Below are 16,875 nucleotides of genomic sequence, written 5' to 3'. Positions count from 1 at the left end.
CTGTAATGCTTATTCCTTACAATTTGCCTCCGTGGATTTGCATGAAGCAATCTTCTTTTATATTATCTATGATTATCCCTGGAGAGAAAGGTCCCGAAAATGATATTGACATTTATTTGCAGCCACTTATTGAAGAGTTAAAACAGTTATGGTTGGGTGTTAAGACATATGATATATTAAGAAATGAGAACTTTAATTTACGTGCAGCTTTGTTGTGGAAAATTAATGATTTCCCGGCTTATGCCAATTTATCTGGTTAGAGTACTAAAGGACGTTATACTTGTCCTTGTTGTGCTGCGTAAAATGTTCGAAGTGGTTGTATAATGGGAAGAAGTTCTCTTATATGGGGCATCGTCAGTAGTTAGATGGAAATCATAAATTTAGATTTCAAAAGACTCTATTTGACGGTACTAAAAAGTACAGAGGAGCTCTTGAGCAGACCATTGGATCTGAAATCTTATTTATGTTAAAAGATATCAATTTTATTTATGGGAAGATAAATCAACCACCTAACATACAAACAAAGAAAAGATCGAGGGATGAATCTGATGATGAATCTGATGAAGAGGGTGACCCTAATGAGGCGGACTTGTGGAAAAAATGAGTATTTTTTTTTAGTTACCTTATTGGGAGCACAACATTTTATGCAATAATCTTGATGTCATGTATATTGAGAAGAATGTTTGCGAGAACATAATTGGGACAATTTTGAATGTCGATGGAAAATTAAAAGACAATCTTCAGAGTCGACTTGATTTAGTTGACATGGGAATTCGGCGTGATCTTCATCCCCAAGTACTTTTGAATGGGAAATATCGATTGCCACCTTTTATTTTTCAATGTCAAAGGAAGAGAAAGAAGTGTTCTGCATGGTGTTGAAGGATATAAAGGTCTCAGATGCGTATGCATCAAATATATCTCGATGTGTGAATCTTAAAGATCGAAGACTATATTCATTAAAATCACATGATTATCACATCTTGATACAAGATTTACTGCCAGTTGCTTTACGGTGTTGTATGTCAAAAAAGGTGACGCCCTGTATAATTGAACTATCCAATATAATAAAAACTATTTGTGGCAAAGTTCTGGATGTTGAAGAACTTGAGAAAGTACAGGATCAAGCCGCTTTGACTTTATGCAATTTGGAGAAGATCTTTCCACCTTCCTTTTTCACTATTATGGTGCACTTGCTAATCCATCTCCCTCGTGAAGCAATACTTGGTGGACCAATTTTCTATCGATGGATGTATCCTATAGAAAGGTGTTAATTTATTTGTAAAGTATTTATTCATTCACCTCTATATATTTAGTTACATCTTTTGATAATGTTGTATATCGTGTTTAGGTTCCTAAGCAAATTGAAGTCTTATTGTCGTAATAAGCGTTATCCAGAAGGATCAATTGCTGAAGGCTACTTGGTAGAGGAGTGTATGACCTTCTGTTCTAGATATTTAGAAGATGTTGAAACACGATTGGATAGACCAAGTAGAAATGCTAGGCCCAATGATCATAACTTGGCCGAAACTTATTTATTCCAAAGTTACAGAGAACCAATCGGCAAAGTTGAAATTGCAGAATTAGACGATATATCTTGGATACAAGTACATCGATATGTTCTTTTTCACCACGATTAAATTGAACCATTACGCAACTAAGTTCTAAAATTTGATAAATATTCAACTTTTTGATTTATTTATCTTCTAACCAATTAAAATTTCTTTTTAACATAGTGAGTACAAATAAATTTTGAGATCTCGTTCACGCTCCCGAAGATTACAACATCGAGAGATTAATAAATTATTCACAGAATCTTTTCATGAATGGTTAAGCCAAACGGTATGTAACTGAAGTTAATAAGTTACACATAATCGCGAAATTTAGTTAACCAAATAATAATGTTTTTACATAATACATTTATAATTACTCAATTTATTTTCGATTCAATAGGTTTGGAGTGGGAAGGACGTCAATGACGAAGTTAAATGGCTTTCCTAAGGTTCGAATAGAGTAGTAAAAATATATAGTGCCTTCCTCATTAATGGATACAAAATATCGCGAGAGAATGAGGAGAACTCAAAATTGTGGAATTGTTGTTAATTCTTGAATTACAAGTTATGCTAGTGCTAGGGACAGTAATCCTGTTGAGAGAAATGTGGAGTATTATGGACTTCTTACTGATATTATTGAGTTGGATCACTATGGAAAATGGAAAGTTATCTTATTTCGATGTGATTAGGCTGATGTTAATACTGCTCACGAAATTAAAAAAGATCAATTTAGTTTTACAATGGTTAATTTCTCTCGTTTGATTCACACTGGACAACAATTGATGGACGAGCCGTATGTATTTTCTTCTCAAGTGAAACAAGTTTTTTATTCGAAAGATCCAACTGATGAGGGTTGGTACGTTGTACTCCGGAACACCCCTAGAGACTTGTTTGACATGGGCAATAGAAGTAGAGGTGACATCATCGAAAGATCAGAAATTTTGTCTTTTCCAGAACAAAAAATGAAAATATCTCTAATACTAGAACACAACATCAATGGGTTCGCCATGATGTGGATGACGATATTTACGAATAATGATGTAGTAAGATTTTACGATTTTTTAATTATATATAACATTATAATTTAAATCTTAGTCTTGTTAAATATTTCAACTATTTTATATGTACTATTATTATTGTAATTAGTTACTAGAATTTCAACTATTTTATGTGTATTGTAGGAAAAATACCTAGAAGAAGATTACGAGATCTAAGTATTGTTCAGAATACTCTAAATTTGAAAGCAACAAATAGTGAACAACAGACTGCCATTGGATCTTTGAATGTTCCAGAAACACCTGACGAGTCTGCAGAAATTCAAAGTAATGTTAAATTTAATTTACATGCATGTTGACTTTTATTATTGATTTCTTGTTCAAATTCTTATATTATAATATACCATTTTTCAGCTGAAAGTGGTGGGACACGTAGAGGTCGAGGGCATACACTGCTTAAAGATTTATACAAGTTAACTCTTGTCGAGCGTGCCAAAGTATCTAGAAACAATCTTGGTCAGCCTGTTGGATCAGAAACTCGACTTTTAGCAGGATATTTGGGCATTATAGCACAAAATGCCAATATGTTGCCTACCAACTACGAATCATGGCATCAAATACCTGATAGTAACAAAAATCAAGCTCTCGATAATATTAAGGTAACAAAACATGAATGTAATTTATAGTACTTTGGTTTAAGTTTCATTTATGTTTACTTTTGAAACTTGTGTTTTGTTAGGAGAGATCTGCTTTGGAGGTCTTAGATACTTATATCAAGAAGGCATTGGGAAAAAAATGGAGAGACCATAAAAGTAATTTAAAGAAAGAATATTTTAAGAAAGATATAAGTCTCAAAGAGAAATTGCGAAATGTCTCACCGGGGATGTTGAGGTACCAATGGGAAGATGCGGTTAGATTTTGGAATTCAAAGAACGGAGAGGTATTATGTACTTCCAAACTCTTATAATTATTTTGGTTTATAGTATTTACGATATACGTAATAATAGTTTCATAATGTAGGACCGTGAGCGAGTTGGAACAAGCAGCAGGCAAAAACAAAAATTCACGAATACAGCAGGGTCAAAAAGTTTTGCTTGTGTAGCTGAGGCCGAGGTACTTTGAATTTATTAATTGTGTCAAATATTAATTACTTTCTATTAAATAATATTTTTACTACTATATTGTAGGAACTCTCATCCGGTCAAAAAGTTGGACACCTTCAGCTTTTTGACATTACACAGAAGAAAACAGATAGATCTCTTGTAACGCCCCTAACCCGAATCCATCACCGGAATAGAGTTACGGAGCATTATCGGAGTTACGATTTATTTATCAGATATTTTATTTCATCTAACGTTCATATTTGGAACCAATTAAAATCAAACATATTGTCCCTTAAACGTGCTTATTTTTCTCGACATGTTTTACTTGAATTTATTACTCGTCTCAATATACTTAATTTCCTTGTATCAATGTATCAAAGATAATCACATATTTACATGTCACGATAAATATCATTCTCTTGCCATTTCTTCATAAACATAAATCAGATAATTCATTATATCGATATCTCATGCATTTAAAAATACAATTCAAGTTACACTAACGTAGCTCGTTGCTTGTTCATGTTTATAATTTCATTAATCCGATATCTTTTCTTTTCTACGTTCAAGTCTCGTATTCGAGTCATCCAGATCTTTATAAATAAATTTGACCGTCGTTTTCATTTATTTCATGTTCTAATACATTCAATTAATGCTCTAAACAAAATTATCATTTTGCCCCTAAACTTTTAAATTAATGAAGATTTCATCCTTAGGCTCAAAAAAATAAAATTCTTGCAATTTAATCATTATTCCCAGTCGTTATTCTCATACAAATTGATAACAACCCATGAATTCTATAAAATATCAGAATTTTCTATAATTTCAACACTTTTCAATTTAATCCTTAAAACATGGTTTTCCCTGATATTGAACTAAGTTAATAATTTCATTCAATTTTACAATTTTAAATAATAAAATAATCCATTTCATGCAAATTGGTCATTTCTAACATTTTTTACAAAATTGCCCATAAAGTTTTACTTTTATTCAATTTAGTCCCTGAGCCTAAAACATGCAAATTAGCCATGCTAGCTGAATATTCATACATATTTTCCTCCTCCTCTCCATTCCACATCCTATATTTATATAACATGCTATAGGTAACATTATTAATAATTTCACTATGTACTTATATGTATATTCAAAACTGTCCATTTGCATCATAGTCACTAAATTATTTATTTCTTGAGCTGCAGAACTCGAAATTAAGATCTGATAATTTTATATGAAACTAAACTTACATATATTATTACCATAAAATTTTCAAAATTTTTGGTTTATCCAATAAGTATAGTTTATTCTTTAAAGTCACCCTTATTCTGCTATCTGATAGTTCCGACCCTTCTTTACTAAAAATTAATTATCTCATTGTACAGGATTCAAATAATGTTCTCGTTTGTTTCTATTGAAAATAGACTCATTCATAATTTTAAACATATAACTTTAAGAACCTAATTATTTTTCTCCAATTTTTTATAATTTTCCAAATTTATAACAGGGGAACCCAAAATCATTCTGACCTTGTCTCACTAAATTTATTATATCTCACAGTTCACAATTTCATTGCTTACACCGTTTCTTCTATAATAAACTAGACTCAATAAGATTTAATTCCATATTTTTTTCATCCTCTAATTAGATTTTCACAATTTATGGTGATTTTTCAAATTTAGGCTACTGTTGCTGTCCAAAACTATTTTAGTGCAAGATGTTAATTTACCATGTTTATAACACCCTTATTTTTTTTCTCTACACTATTTCTCATTACTTTCTCTTATTTTCTCTTCACTAACATATCAAGAATATAAGACCACATATAAGAAAACTCTACATTAACATCAATTCCATGCTTTTTCAATAATATTAATCTTTAAAATGTATTGAAATCTTGATGTTCTTACCTTGTTCCATTGATTTCAATCTTTAACTTGATTTTGTCTCTCCTTCAACTTCCTTTTCTTGAATCCAACTTGATATTCTAACTTCTCATAGTCTTCTTAACATTTTTCTCTCTTGGTAGCCATGGAAATTTTTTTGATTTTTGGGTGAAAATGGTGAATTTTTGGTAGAAGAACCAAATTGTAAAGAAAGTAAAACTTTCTTTCTTTCTCTCTTCCTCTCACGTTAGTGCATGAGAAAGCTGATGGATGGTGTGTGTGTGTGTTTTTTACACACACACATATATATAGACTAAATAAAATAATAAAATATCTTATTAAAATATTAAATAAATAATAATTGTCTAATTAAATAATTATAAAATATCACCAACATCATCATTACTTTCTAGATTTCTCTCTATTCCAATTGACTATTTTGCCCTTTGTGATCTTTTAAAATTTCATTCTTGAGTCATCACTTAATTTGATAAAATTACAATTTAGTCCCTCATAATTCTTCACCTATTCAATTTGGTCCTAATTCATCAATTTTTCTTGATTTCTAGATCATTCCACCCTTAAAATATTTGTACTATTAGTCTTTCAAATTTTTTATATTTACACTTTAATCCCTCAAATTTTGAGTATTTACTATTGGGCCACAAAACTTTTCTCAGTTTTACAATTTAGTCCTTTCTTGAATCAATATGTCATAATAAACTTCCCAGTGACATAACTCAATTTTCCTCTTCTTGTCACTTTATTTCCTTATTTTACTATATTAAGGATAATATCTTACTATAGAAATTTTCAAGGTGTTACATCTCCAATGACTTCAGAAGCTGGAGAAATTATGGTATATTTACTTAATAAAATTTGATTTATTTTAAATATTTATAATGTTTAATTATAATGGTGTAATTCGTCGTTAGTAGTTTTAAATAATGTTAAGTTATGTTGCATTTGTTTTTATTATATATTTCGTTTCTAACTCTTTGATTGATTTATTAGGAGAAACTAAAGGATAAAAAGGCAGAGTATGAAGCGATTGCTTCGAGTGATAGTTCTGTTAATCTTGAGGACATTGATAACAGAATTATTACTGAAGTTTTGGGTCCTGAAAGGTATGGTCGGGTTCGAATTCAAGGATCTGGTGTTAACCCAACCCAATATTTTGGATCCAGCTCGCAGCAATACATGCCTTCCGAGAGTCAAGCTCAAGCTGAAGTTCAGAGGTTAAGAGATCAAATGGCTTAGATGCAAGCGAGCATAGTTGAGCAAACTGCTCAACTTAAAGCGGAGGCAGTATCACTTAAAGAAGAGGCAGCAGCGAGGGAAGCAAAACAAAATAGAAAATACAACAAACTTCAGCTACAACTTTAGAATATGATGCAGATGTTTCAGTGGTCCCAGAAGCCACCATCTTAGACGTTTATTTCCTTATTGTAAGAACGTTTTAACAATATAACTTTTAACATTATTATAAGAATATTTTGTTATTTTATTTATAAATATATCTTTCGTTGAATTTTTTAAGTATCATTTAGATTTGCTGTTATTGGTTGGATTTGATGTTGCTTGAAGTATCATTTAGATTTACTGTTATTGGTTGGATTTGATGTTGCAGGAAGGATTGTATATGAATGAAATTAGGGTATTAAAAATCTGCTAAAATTAGTGGCGTTTTTGCCAAAAACACCGCAAAAAGAACACACATTTAGCGGTGTTTTGAAGAAAAGCACTGCTAAAGGTCAGGTTCTTTAGCGGCGTTTTCTTTAAAGCGCCTCTAAAAGTCATGTTCTTTAGCGGCATTTTTTTCATGAACACCGCGAAATGTTAGCAGCGTTATTTTTAGCGGCGTTTTTTTGCAGCGCTTTTAGTTTTAGCGGTGCTTATAAATGCCACTAAAGGCAAAAAAAAAAAAACGCTGCTAAAAACCTATTTTACTGTAGTGAATAGGAAATTCCATTAGGTTAATTTAGGTTAATTAATTTAATTAGTTTAATTAATATTTTAATTTGGATTAACACTACTAATTTGTTACTCGATTAGACTAATAATTATTTTTTATAATTAATTTAATAATAATTTCTCCAATCTGCAATCCCATGAGTACGATCCTCGAAATACTTACTAGTGTTCCGTTGTAACACAGTACTGTATTACAATTTGACATATACGCTTGTGGATACCGCTGATTTAATTATATATATTTTTGGTATGATATTTATACTATAAATGATAACACGTTTATAAGCAGTCAAGTTATTAGCGCCATGGTCAAGGGTTGCGACGGTAAAAATTTTATTAGATTGATTACAATAAAAATAATAGTAATCGAAAGACGAACGAACTAAATAGTGTTCTAAATTTTTTGTATATAATTAAATATTTCTATTTTGAATTTTTGTAGTTAATTAAATATTTTTATTTACCTTGTCAATTATCAGATTTAATCATGAACATTGATTTTTATAGGTTAGTATATGAACAATCCAAATCGAGTTGGTTGTATAGAGCTTCAACAAGCTAATGGAGTTATGATTACAAAGATAAGCAACCCAAGTATTCAAACGAACTTCCACCTAAGACGAGCAAGTATACATACGAGAGGGATGGAAATTCGATGAACCTATGGGATGAAGACGAAGTATACGAGGAAGGAGTATATGATCAATGAGAGATAATAGAGAACCAAAGATCAATTATGCAAGAACTACTTCAACGAAGAAACGAAACAATAGAAGAGATGCATGAGCGACCTTTAGGGACATCCTAATACCTCACCGAAATTCCTGGTGATTCGTATCACTATATGTTTGAACAAGAAATCCATGAAAGAGAATTCCAGGTTAAATCAAGGAGAATCCGACAACAGTTGGATCAATTAAAGGGATTTTTTCTGGAAAAAATCCCAAATAAGTACTCCATTGAAAGATACCAATTCGACAACAGGATAATGTGAGCTTAAAGTTTATCTGGCCTAATGCGTTCCACAAGGTGATCTATAAGGGAAAGGGAAAACAAATGAGGTAAGCATATCGAATTTTTAGTAAGTTCATAGGCATTAAACAAAAGGTTACCTTACCTTACAACTAAACGCAACAAGTTATTTAGCTTGGCAAGTTTGCCTATACATGGCAATTCACATAACAATAAGGTGAGTTTAACTTATAACCATATCATATAGTAATTCAAACATATAACATTTCAATTCACTTATAATCAACATTTCAATACCATTCTCATAATCAATCCAACATTTAGCCATTTGCATATCAAGCTTATACCATTTCATTTCAATTTATCACTTTTCATTAATCATTTAGGCCGATGAACTCTAGTGAACAGATTCAAATGCATAGGTAACTACACCACATCAAATTGCTCAATTGAATAGTAACTACACCACACCAAGGCACCCAAGTGCAAAGCCCGTAGGAAATTATTCATAAAATCGTATAACAATACATCCCTCCACCACACCAGGGTATCCGTAGAGACATATAATACTCAGTGATCCGCAACAAATGCTAGATTACGATATAATATGTAATGATCTCCGTACAAGCAATTTTCCTGTACAAGTGTATATATAACCTTATTGGCATGCTAATCATATCCTATCCTTTCTTTATAATTTAGTCCATATCTCACATTTTGTACCAAATCACAAACAATTCAAATTACAACCAAACATACACCTATTCATAATTTGAACAAATAACAATTTAAATACAATCATACGATATGAACTTACCTGGTTAAAACAATAAATAACCAGATCTTCAAGGACTAATCAATAATTTTATCTTTTTCTTGATTATCCCCTGTTTGGTTTAATTCCCAATCTATACAATTATTCAATTTGATTTATCAACATCAAACACTTTTATATCATCCCATAATATGCATGAATTGATTTAATTTTATTTTTGAAGTGCCTCTAAAATTTTGCATTTTATTCAATATAGTCCCTAAAATCTAAATTGCTATAACTTTAAATTTGTACTTCAATTTCAAAATTGATCTCAATTAAATCCTTTTAGGACCCCCTACTATCAATAATTACACTTTAGTCCCTATGTTAAAAAACTAGCAATAAAACTTAACAATCTAATCCTTTTTCACTTCTAATTTTAAAATCTAACAATTTAATATGAATTTCTTTAAGAAACCATCAATGAAAACTTTTAGAAACTTTAACAGTTTTGTAAATTGATATATGGGCTAGCTAAATCAAGCTTTTATGACCTCAAAAACATAAAAATTATAAGATGAATGAAAATGCTTTGTTTTTCTTTAATTATTTATGCTTAAATTGAACTCAATTAATTAAGATTAATTTATTAACCATTAACTAATTAAACCTTAAGCATGATTAGCCAAATTTAGAGGATTTTATCATCCACCACCACTGTTTGACCTTTTATAAGTGGTCCAATTGCTCAATTGGTTCTTTGATCAATTAAAAATCTACAGTGATAATTTTTTATAATTTAGTCATTATACCTTAATTAATTATCAATTTAACAAAATTATTAGACCAAACTTTAATAAAATTTAACACTAGCCTTGTAAATATTAAATATTAATATTTATGGACTCAAACTATGAAAATGGGGTTTCAAAATCGCCGTTTTGACACCATTAAAATTGGGCTATTATAAGGGGATGTATGTGATGGGACTTATTTTGTCATTCCTTTTGAATCGTGGCACATGATTGTTACGTTTAGGTATGATTTGGTGGCCTAAAGGGCATGCTCACACTAAGAGGAGTGTTCACACTAGAAAAGTGGGTGGCCTATTCACAAAGATGGATGGACAAGGCCTTTCTGAATGGAGCATGTAGACCAGTCACAAGGGTGAATGACTTATCTTAGGAAGTAGCTGATTAGAAACCTTCTGAAGAGATCGAGGTTGAATGAAGGTAGGCCATTTGGGATGTGGGTCATCCGATGATTACTAGGTAATGGAGAATAGAAGGTTCTTTTGGACGCTTCTCGGTGGCTCACTATGTTGCCATGTGTCCAAAGTCAGAAGGAGAATAACACACTTCTAATTCACATTATTTACATCAATCATGCGTTGATGAATGATGTTGAAAAAGTTAGGCAAATTTAAATTATGTGCAATCAACACTAGCAACTTACTTTCAAGCATATTAATAGAGACCTCAACGATATTGTTGATTTGATGGCTAAACTTGGATGAGACAATTTAAATGGATTGTGTGTTCAGGACAACCCTTCAAGTGTTGTAGCTACTTGCCTAGAGTATGAGAGAAATTGTTATATTAACGATTCTATTGTAAATGACTTTGATCATATTTAGGTTCTTAAGAACCCCCTTTTTTTACCAAAAGAAACAAAAATTTGTATAGGCAAAGAAAATGTCAGTGCAACATCACTTATATGTGTTGGTCGTCGGACCAAATAAAAGGTGTTATAGTACTACTTTTGATAATAATAAAAAAGGGGCTTAATAACCAAATTTGCTTTTTTGGGTAGTATGCTATTATGCTTTTAAAATACAGGCAAATTTGTTACTTTAATTTATGCAAATAAAATTTACAATAAAACTTTGATATTAATAGAATTTTGCTAGTTTGACTTTGAATTTTTAAAATCAATTTTTAGAGTGTTTAAATGTTTTTAAAACAAAATTGAAACAAAAATTCTCTCAAATATAAAAACTTATTAAGAAAGAATTAGAATTTTAATAAATTAAGAAATTTAAAAAGTTTGCTTTTAATGAAATAAAACCATTTTAATAATTAATTATTTTAATTACTAAAATAAAATTATAAAAACATTATTTTTATTAATTTTTGTTTCAAATTATTCAAAAAGTTTAAGTCGAAAATTCAATAAATAACTCAATAATAAATTTTAGGGTAAACTATAAAAATAGTCATGTATAATAATTAATTACTAAAATGACTTTGGGTTTTGCCACGTAGGACTACTGTGAGGGAGGTAATGGGGTTTAACGGTAGAGTGAATATTTCGTAACAAAACGATAACGTAAGTGACTAAAATGTAAAATTTCAAACATAAATAACTAAAATGTAATCTGAATCAAACAAAAATGACTATTTTTATAGATAAACTATTTCTTCTTTTAACATTTGCCAAGAAAACAAAGCTTTAAAAGTGGTATAATTTTAAATTTAGTCTTTCGAATATGCTCAAAATTTAAATTTATATCTATAAACTAAATATGAAAGAACGGCTTTAAGGCATTTCAACAGGAGACATGTCCTGCTTTTTACATTATAAAATAATGATTCAATTGTAATTACGATCACTTTAATTTTCTTAAATTTATATAATAATAGTTAAATTTTAATTTTGATAACTAAATTATGCTTAAAATTGAGATTTGATCTTTATATTTAATTTTAATATAATTTAATACCTGGAGGGCCCATGTTCTGCTGTTCTCTTTTCATTATAAGATGATGGTCCAATTTAAATTTTGATGCTTTTACTTTTTATTACAAAATTTGGTCAAATTTTAGTTTTAATCCTTATACTACCCTTAAATTTAAGACTTTATTTTTATATTTAATTTTGACATAATTTGATTTTTTCAAGAATTATGTATATGATTTACATATTAATTGTATACAGATAAATATATTTTATTACTTTATTTATTATTTTATTTTTAAATTATATTATAGAAATGATTTATCCACACTTTGAATAATATATCATATTTTAATTCTATCATATAATAATTTTAATTTCAAATTATCTCATATTTTACTAATTTATCTTAACGTAATTCCAAATTTATTTTCATAGAAGATATAAAATAATATTTCAATTGACAAAATTTTGAAAGCTATTTTAATTGACAATTATTTTCTATAATTAAAATATTATTTTGAATTAATTATTTAAATCTCCATTATTGTGGGGCATACAATCTAGTTAGGAATTTTACCATCAACTAGTATCAATTTAGGAATGCAGTATGGTAACTCTTTAAAAACTAATTTGAGTTCAAAAAATTAATTTCCTTACATACCCAAATATTATCGGGTAAAAAAAAAAGAAATGAAAATCTAAAACCCCGATTTTCATCTAGCCGAAGTGCTAAACCCTAGCGAGCCATCGCCTGAACTCAAAAAAAAAAAAAAACAGCGCCAAGTTTTCAATGGCTCATCGACGGTGCCTCCACTCAGCTCTCCTCCACGGCACGGCTCTCATTTCTTTGAAAAAGTCTCCGCCACTCTCCATCGTCAATGCCTTAACCCCGAAACCAAATCCGGTGATAACGACTTCCAATTTGGAACCCTCATGGTTTACCCCCTGGTCCTACGTTCGTCACTTCTCATCCAGAAAAAGCGACGACAGCGAAAACGAAGCCGAGATGGAAGATAGCAGCGATGTAGAAGAGGAGAGCGACGAGATGGCGTCGGATATGGTTAGAGACTACTCACCTGGGGAGAAGGAAGCTGAGGCCGCCGCTATTGGATACAAAGTGGTGGGGCCGCTCCAGCGGTCCGACCGGGTATTCAAAGACTATGAGCCAGTTTTCGCAGTGGTTCAGGTATTCAATTTTTGGTTTTGGTTTCATTTTCAACAACCGAAAATTTGGAACATTATTAATGATCGTTTTTTTTTTTTGAAAAAAAAAAGATTGGATCACATCAGTTTAAGGTGAGCAACGGGGATTCAATTTTCATGGAGAGGTTGAAATTCTGCGAAGTTAATGACAAGGTAATTTGCAGTTTTTTTGTTCTGCTTATTGTAAGTTTATAGCGGCTCTATTTTCATGCCAACTTTTAATTGTCTGTTGATGCATTTTTTGGGGAGGATTTTAGTGGCTTGATGATGACATTACGTCAATGAATATTATATTGTTGTTTAATAAGATAATGCATTGAAGAGTCTCATCTAATTGAATTACAACTTTACAAGGAAGTATTTTATCAAAGGTAATCAGTGTTTTTTCTTGGATGCATTCCTTTGTTATATTTGTTTGCTAATAAAGATTACTGAATTTTTGAGTTTTGACTCATTTAAGTAGTTTCTTGCATTAAAAGGAATCATCAACTTTTAAACAACAACGGGTCAGTGTTGCAGGCTATTTGTTTATTTTTAAATAAGGAAGTTGCTTGCAATTTTAATAAGACCTGTGTCGTGTTAATAATATTTGCCTGGTACAATTTTGGAAGAAGACGTATCCAAAAAATCTTAGAGGGTTAGAGAGAAATCTCAAATAGTCTGATATTTCGAGAAATGAATCAATGACAGGTGCAGTTTTGTAAATGCTCTTTATCATCATGTTTATGTTAAATCTAAGAGAGCGGTTTAGATGTACTTTTTGCTTAATGGTACAGAACGAGAGCTTGTCGAGAAGTTATCATGTTTGTGAAATATTTGATTAGCTTTAGTACAAAAAGGCTTGCGTTTTTCAATTAACTATTGGCAGTTTTCTTTTCCTCTGTACTTCTCAATTCAGCAATCAAATTTGCTGAGAGTTCTGCTAGCCTTGGATGATTTGATTCTTTATCATATGTTTTGTGAAAATACTACGTGCACTTGTCCATGTTTGTTGCTCTTTTTCCCCTCCTATTTAATTGAATCCTCATGCTTCAATGGCTGTACATTGCAGTTGATATTGAACAAGGTTCTCTTACTGGGATCACCTACACAAACAATTATCGGTAGGCCTATACTCCCAGATGCAGCTGTTCATGCCGTTGTCGAGGAGCATGTTAGCTTCACTCTGATCTTTCTCTCTCTTAATTGCATATTGCATTTTCAGTGACATCCCATTACCTAAATTGCAAAAAGCAACTTACCCTTGTATCCCGAGAAAAATATCTTCCTTTTTTATAGGCAACGGGGGTAGACAAGTGAAGAAATTGAACTACATTTTCCTCAGCTTCATTCTGCTACCTGGATCATTTATAAACAATGAGCATTAAATGAAGACATGCTACAAACAATAACTGCAGGAGCATGCATTTGTTATTTTAATCATTGACTCTTTATATTGTTCACCTAAATTTATACATATTTTTAATTTTTTTCTGTTAGGCATTAGATGCTAAGGTGATTATTTTTAAGAAAAAGAGACGAAAGAATTACCGTCGAACCAAAGGACATCGACAGGTTTGTCAATGACCATTACCTAAACCATTATAGTTTGTTTGTCCTGATCTCATAACATTTCTCGATTGTTGTTGTTGTGTTTCAGGAACTGACTAAGTTGAGAATAACGTATATACAAGGAATTGAAAAACCAGAAATCAAAACTGATGGGAAGCCACTAAAGGCAGCTGATAAGAAGCCAGAGAAGATTGCTGCTATAGCTCAAGAGAGATTTTCTCCCCATGGCTTTGTTTTGCAAAATAATGGCTGCTTGTGTTGAGTCTCGAGGTAATGCGATCTTTATACTAGTGATGATTGTACTCCCAATTCTTCATTTGATCGATGTACATTTTTTGGATGTCCTGTGAAGCATTGGATTTCTTCACCTTTGCTTTTCTGCACCAAGTGAGAAAAGAAATATGCCCCATGCTAAAATTTTCTGCTATTGTATTTCTTCTTCCTTTCTTTGTAGTAAGTAGCCTAGTAAGTTCGCTAACTTTTAGTTGACAGAATTTTTTTTTTTCTGAACAATGATTAATTATTTCCTACAATTTTTTCTTTTAAAAAAATTCTTTGAATCTCTTGGATTTACTTGAAACGTATGTTACCTGAAATTTGGTGCGTCGGACATGTCCAACAGGGGTATGTACATTATGTTTTAAAGATTCCCAAGTATTTGGAGGGTCCTTGGAAGATTATATCACCATGCCTATGTTGGGACATTCATTGGTCACAAATGTTAAGACACGGGTGCCTCAAGAAAATGAACAATTGGAGTAATATAGCTTGAAATTGGGGTTGTTGAGTTAGATTGTCTAGTGGGATGTAATGATAACATTTGTTGCAATAGCAATTAACAGGATGAGTGTTCTCTGTTTCAACTTAGTAGGGGTCTTTGGCCCAGTATTTCTTTCCATCTAAAGGCACAAGCTGCTAGCAGAGGCCCATGTTGCGAGGCCTGGTGCTGGGTCTAATCCTATCGAGTATGAACAAAAAAAGTATGATTTTGGAACTTAATTTAGTCAATTCATGTAAATAATCTTTAAAAAATGCAATTCAATTAGTGTGAGATTGAACAGTCAGAACGCTGCTATGACCTCTTTGTTTAGAAAAAAAGGTACATGGTCCACGGCACTGCTGCACCATATATACAAAAAGGTCTGAACCATTATTATGGCCCCATAGTCTCTTTTATTTCGTTAATCATGTTTGGAAGTTCTTATTGGCCATTGCTTGTTGCTTGCTTTTAAGGCACCTTTAGATATATGTTGAAACATATTGAAGTTATGCTAAACACTATCAGGACCAACAGCTATCTGTGTAAAGCTTTTGGATAAAGCTCTCATAAAGAGATTCTTTTGAATAGGCGAATGAGGCAGGTGACGGAAGAGATTGAGATCAAGGGTGTGCCACTTAATTACACTTCTGCTTTCATGTTCTATTACATTGTTAACCGGATTGCTAGTTTCTTTTTTGAATGGTGTTTCTGAGGTGTTTCGCTTGAAGACATGTCTTAGGGTATTTTGGAACATATGGATAGAGAGAGTGACTGAGCATCCTTCTTCATCCTATGTTCTTATCCGTATGCATAGTTGACTCCACTGATTCAATGGAAGTAGCCCAACAACCGTATTCATATTCCATTTATGGTTGACTTAAAGTCTTATAGTTTTGATTAGGATCATGAAAAACCTTCACTTCGTAAATTTCTACACTACCAAGTCCATTTGTGACTTAAAGATATCTCTAAGGGTAGAGTTACCTGTCCAGTTAGGTGAGTCTAGTTTTTAACAAATCGGGTTTAATACTCCAATCTGAATTGTTATACTATAATAATAATAATAATAATAATAATAATAATAATCTTAATCTATATTTTAAAATATTGTTTATGTATATATTCATTTTGGTAATAAAAGCAAGGGCAATGAACAAACAGTTTGAAAAAGCCAAGAAAATCAACAGATTTATAGATATGAAGCATGATAATTGTTAAAAGACAACAGGAACTTTTGGACAACCTCAAAGTGGGACGGGCCCCACACTTTCTACCTTTATGAAATTTCTTTTCTCTTCTCCTGTTATGCTCCAATTGAAAACTTAAATCCTAACGCCTATGTTTTTCTTTATAATGATATTATTACTTTGCTTTATTAGTGGTCGCAGGTGGCCATGGAATTAATTTGTAATATATGTGACTTTTAAGTGGAAACCCTTTTCATTGCCAAT

The 16,875-nt window shown here is 31.3% G+C and overlaps 1 protein-coding gene across 3 annotated transcripts; it reads left to right on the top strand.

Annotated features, from left to right (window-relative positions):
* Positions 1–12,489: 12,489 nt before the first annotated feature.
* LOC108484571 (50S ribosomal protein L21, mitochondrial-like) lies at positions 12,490–16,399 on the top strand. Of its 3 annotated transcripts, none has more exons than XM_053029489.1 (6): positions 12,490–13,096; positions 13,186–13,266; positions 14,165–14,266; positions 14,593–14,667; positions 14,753–14,934; positions 15,950–16,399. In XM_053029489.1, exons 1-5 carry the CDS (start codon positions 12,701–12,703, stop codon positions 14,924–14,926), a joined length of 828 nt encoding a protein of 275 aa, XP_052885449.1. In that variant the 5' UTR covers positions 12,490–12,700; the 3' UTR covers positions 14,927–14,934; positions 15,950–16,399. The 3 variants fall into 3 exon arrangements, with proteins under 3 accessions (XP_052885449.1, XP_052885448.1, XP_052885450.1); XM_053029488.1 differs by lacking the exon at positions 15,950–16,399 and adding an exon at positions 15,287–15,731 and having other exon boundaries at positions 12,491–13,096; XM_053029490.1 differs by lacking the exons at positions 14,165–14,266; positions 15,950–16,399 and having other exon boundaries at positions 12,495–13,096; positions 14,753–15,091.
* Positions 16,400–16,875: the final 476 nt, after the last annotated feature.

The sequence above is a fragment of the Gossypium arboreum genome, chromosome 6, assembly GCF_025698485.1.
Source record: "Gossypium arboreum isolate Shixiya-1 chromosome 6, ASM2569848v2, whole genome shotgun sequence".
In the NCBI taxonomy this organism is placed as follows: Eukaryota; Viridiplantae; Streptophyta; class Magnoliopsida; order Malvales; family Malvaceae; genus Gossypium; species Gossypium arboreum.
This window is presented reverse-complemented; position numbering and strand designations above follow the sequence as displayed.

Coding starts and splice junctions, on each gene's coding strand:
- LOC108484571 (XM_053029489.1), top strand. CDS start 12,701: ATGGCTCATCGACGGTGCCTCCACTCAGCTCTCCTCCACGGCACGGCT. Junction 13,097..13,185: donor CAGTTTTCGCAGTGGTTCAG/GTATTCAATTTT, acceptor GAAAAAAAAAAG/ATTGGATCACATCAGTTTAA. Junction 13,267..14,164: donor TCTGCGAAGTTAATGACAAG/GTAATTTGCAGT, acceptor TGTACATTGCAG/TTGATATTGAACAAGGTTCT.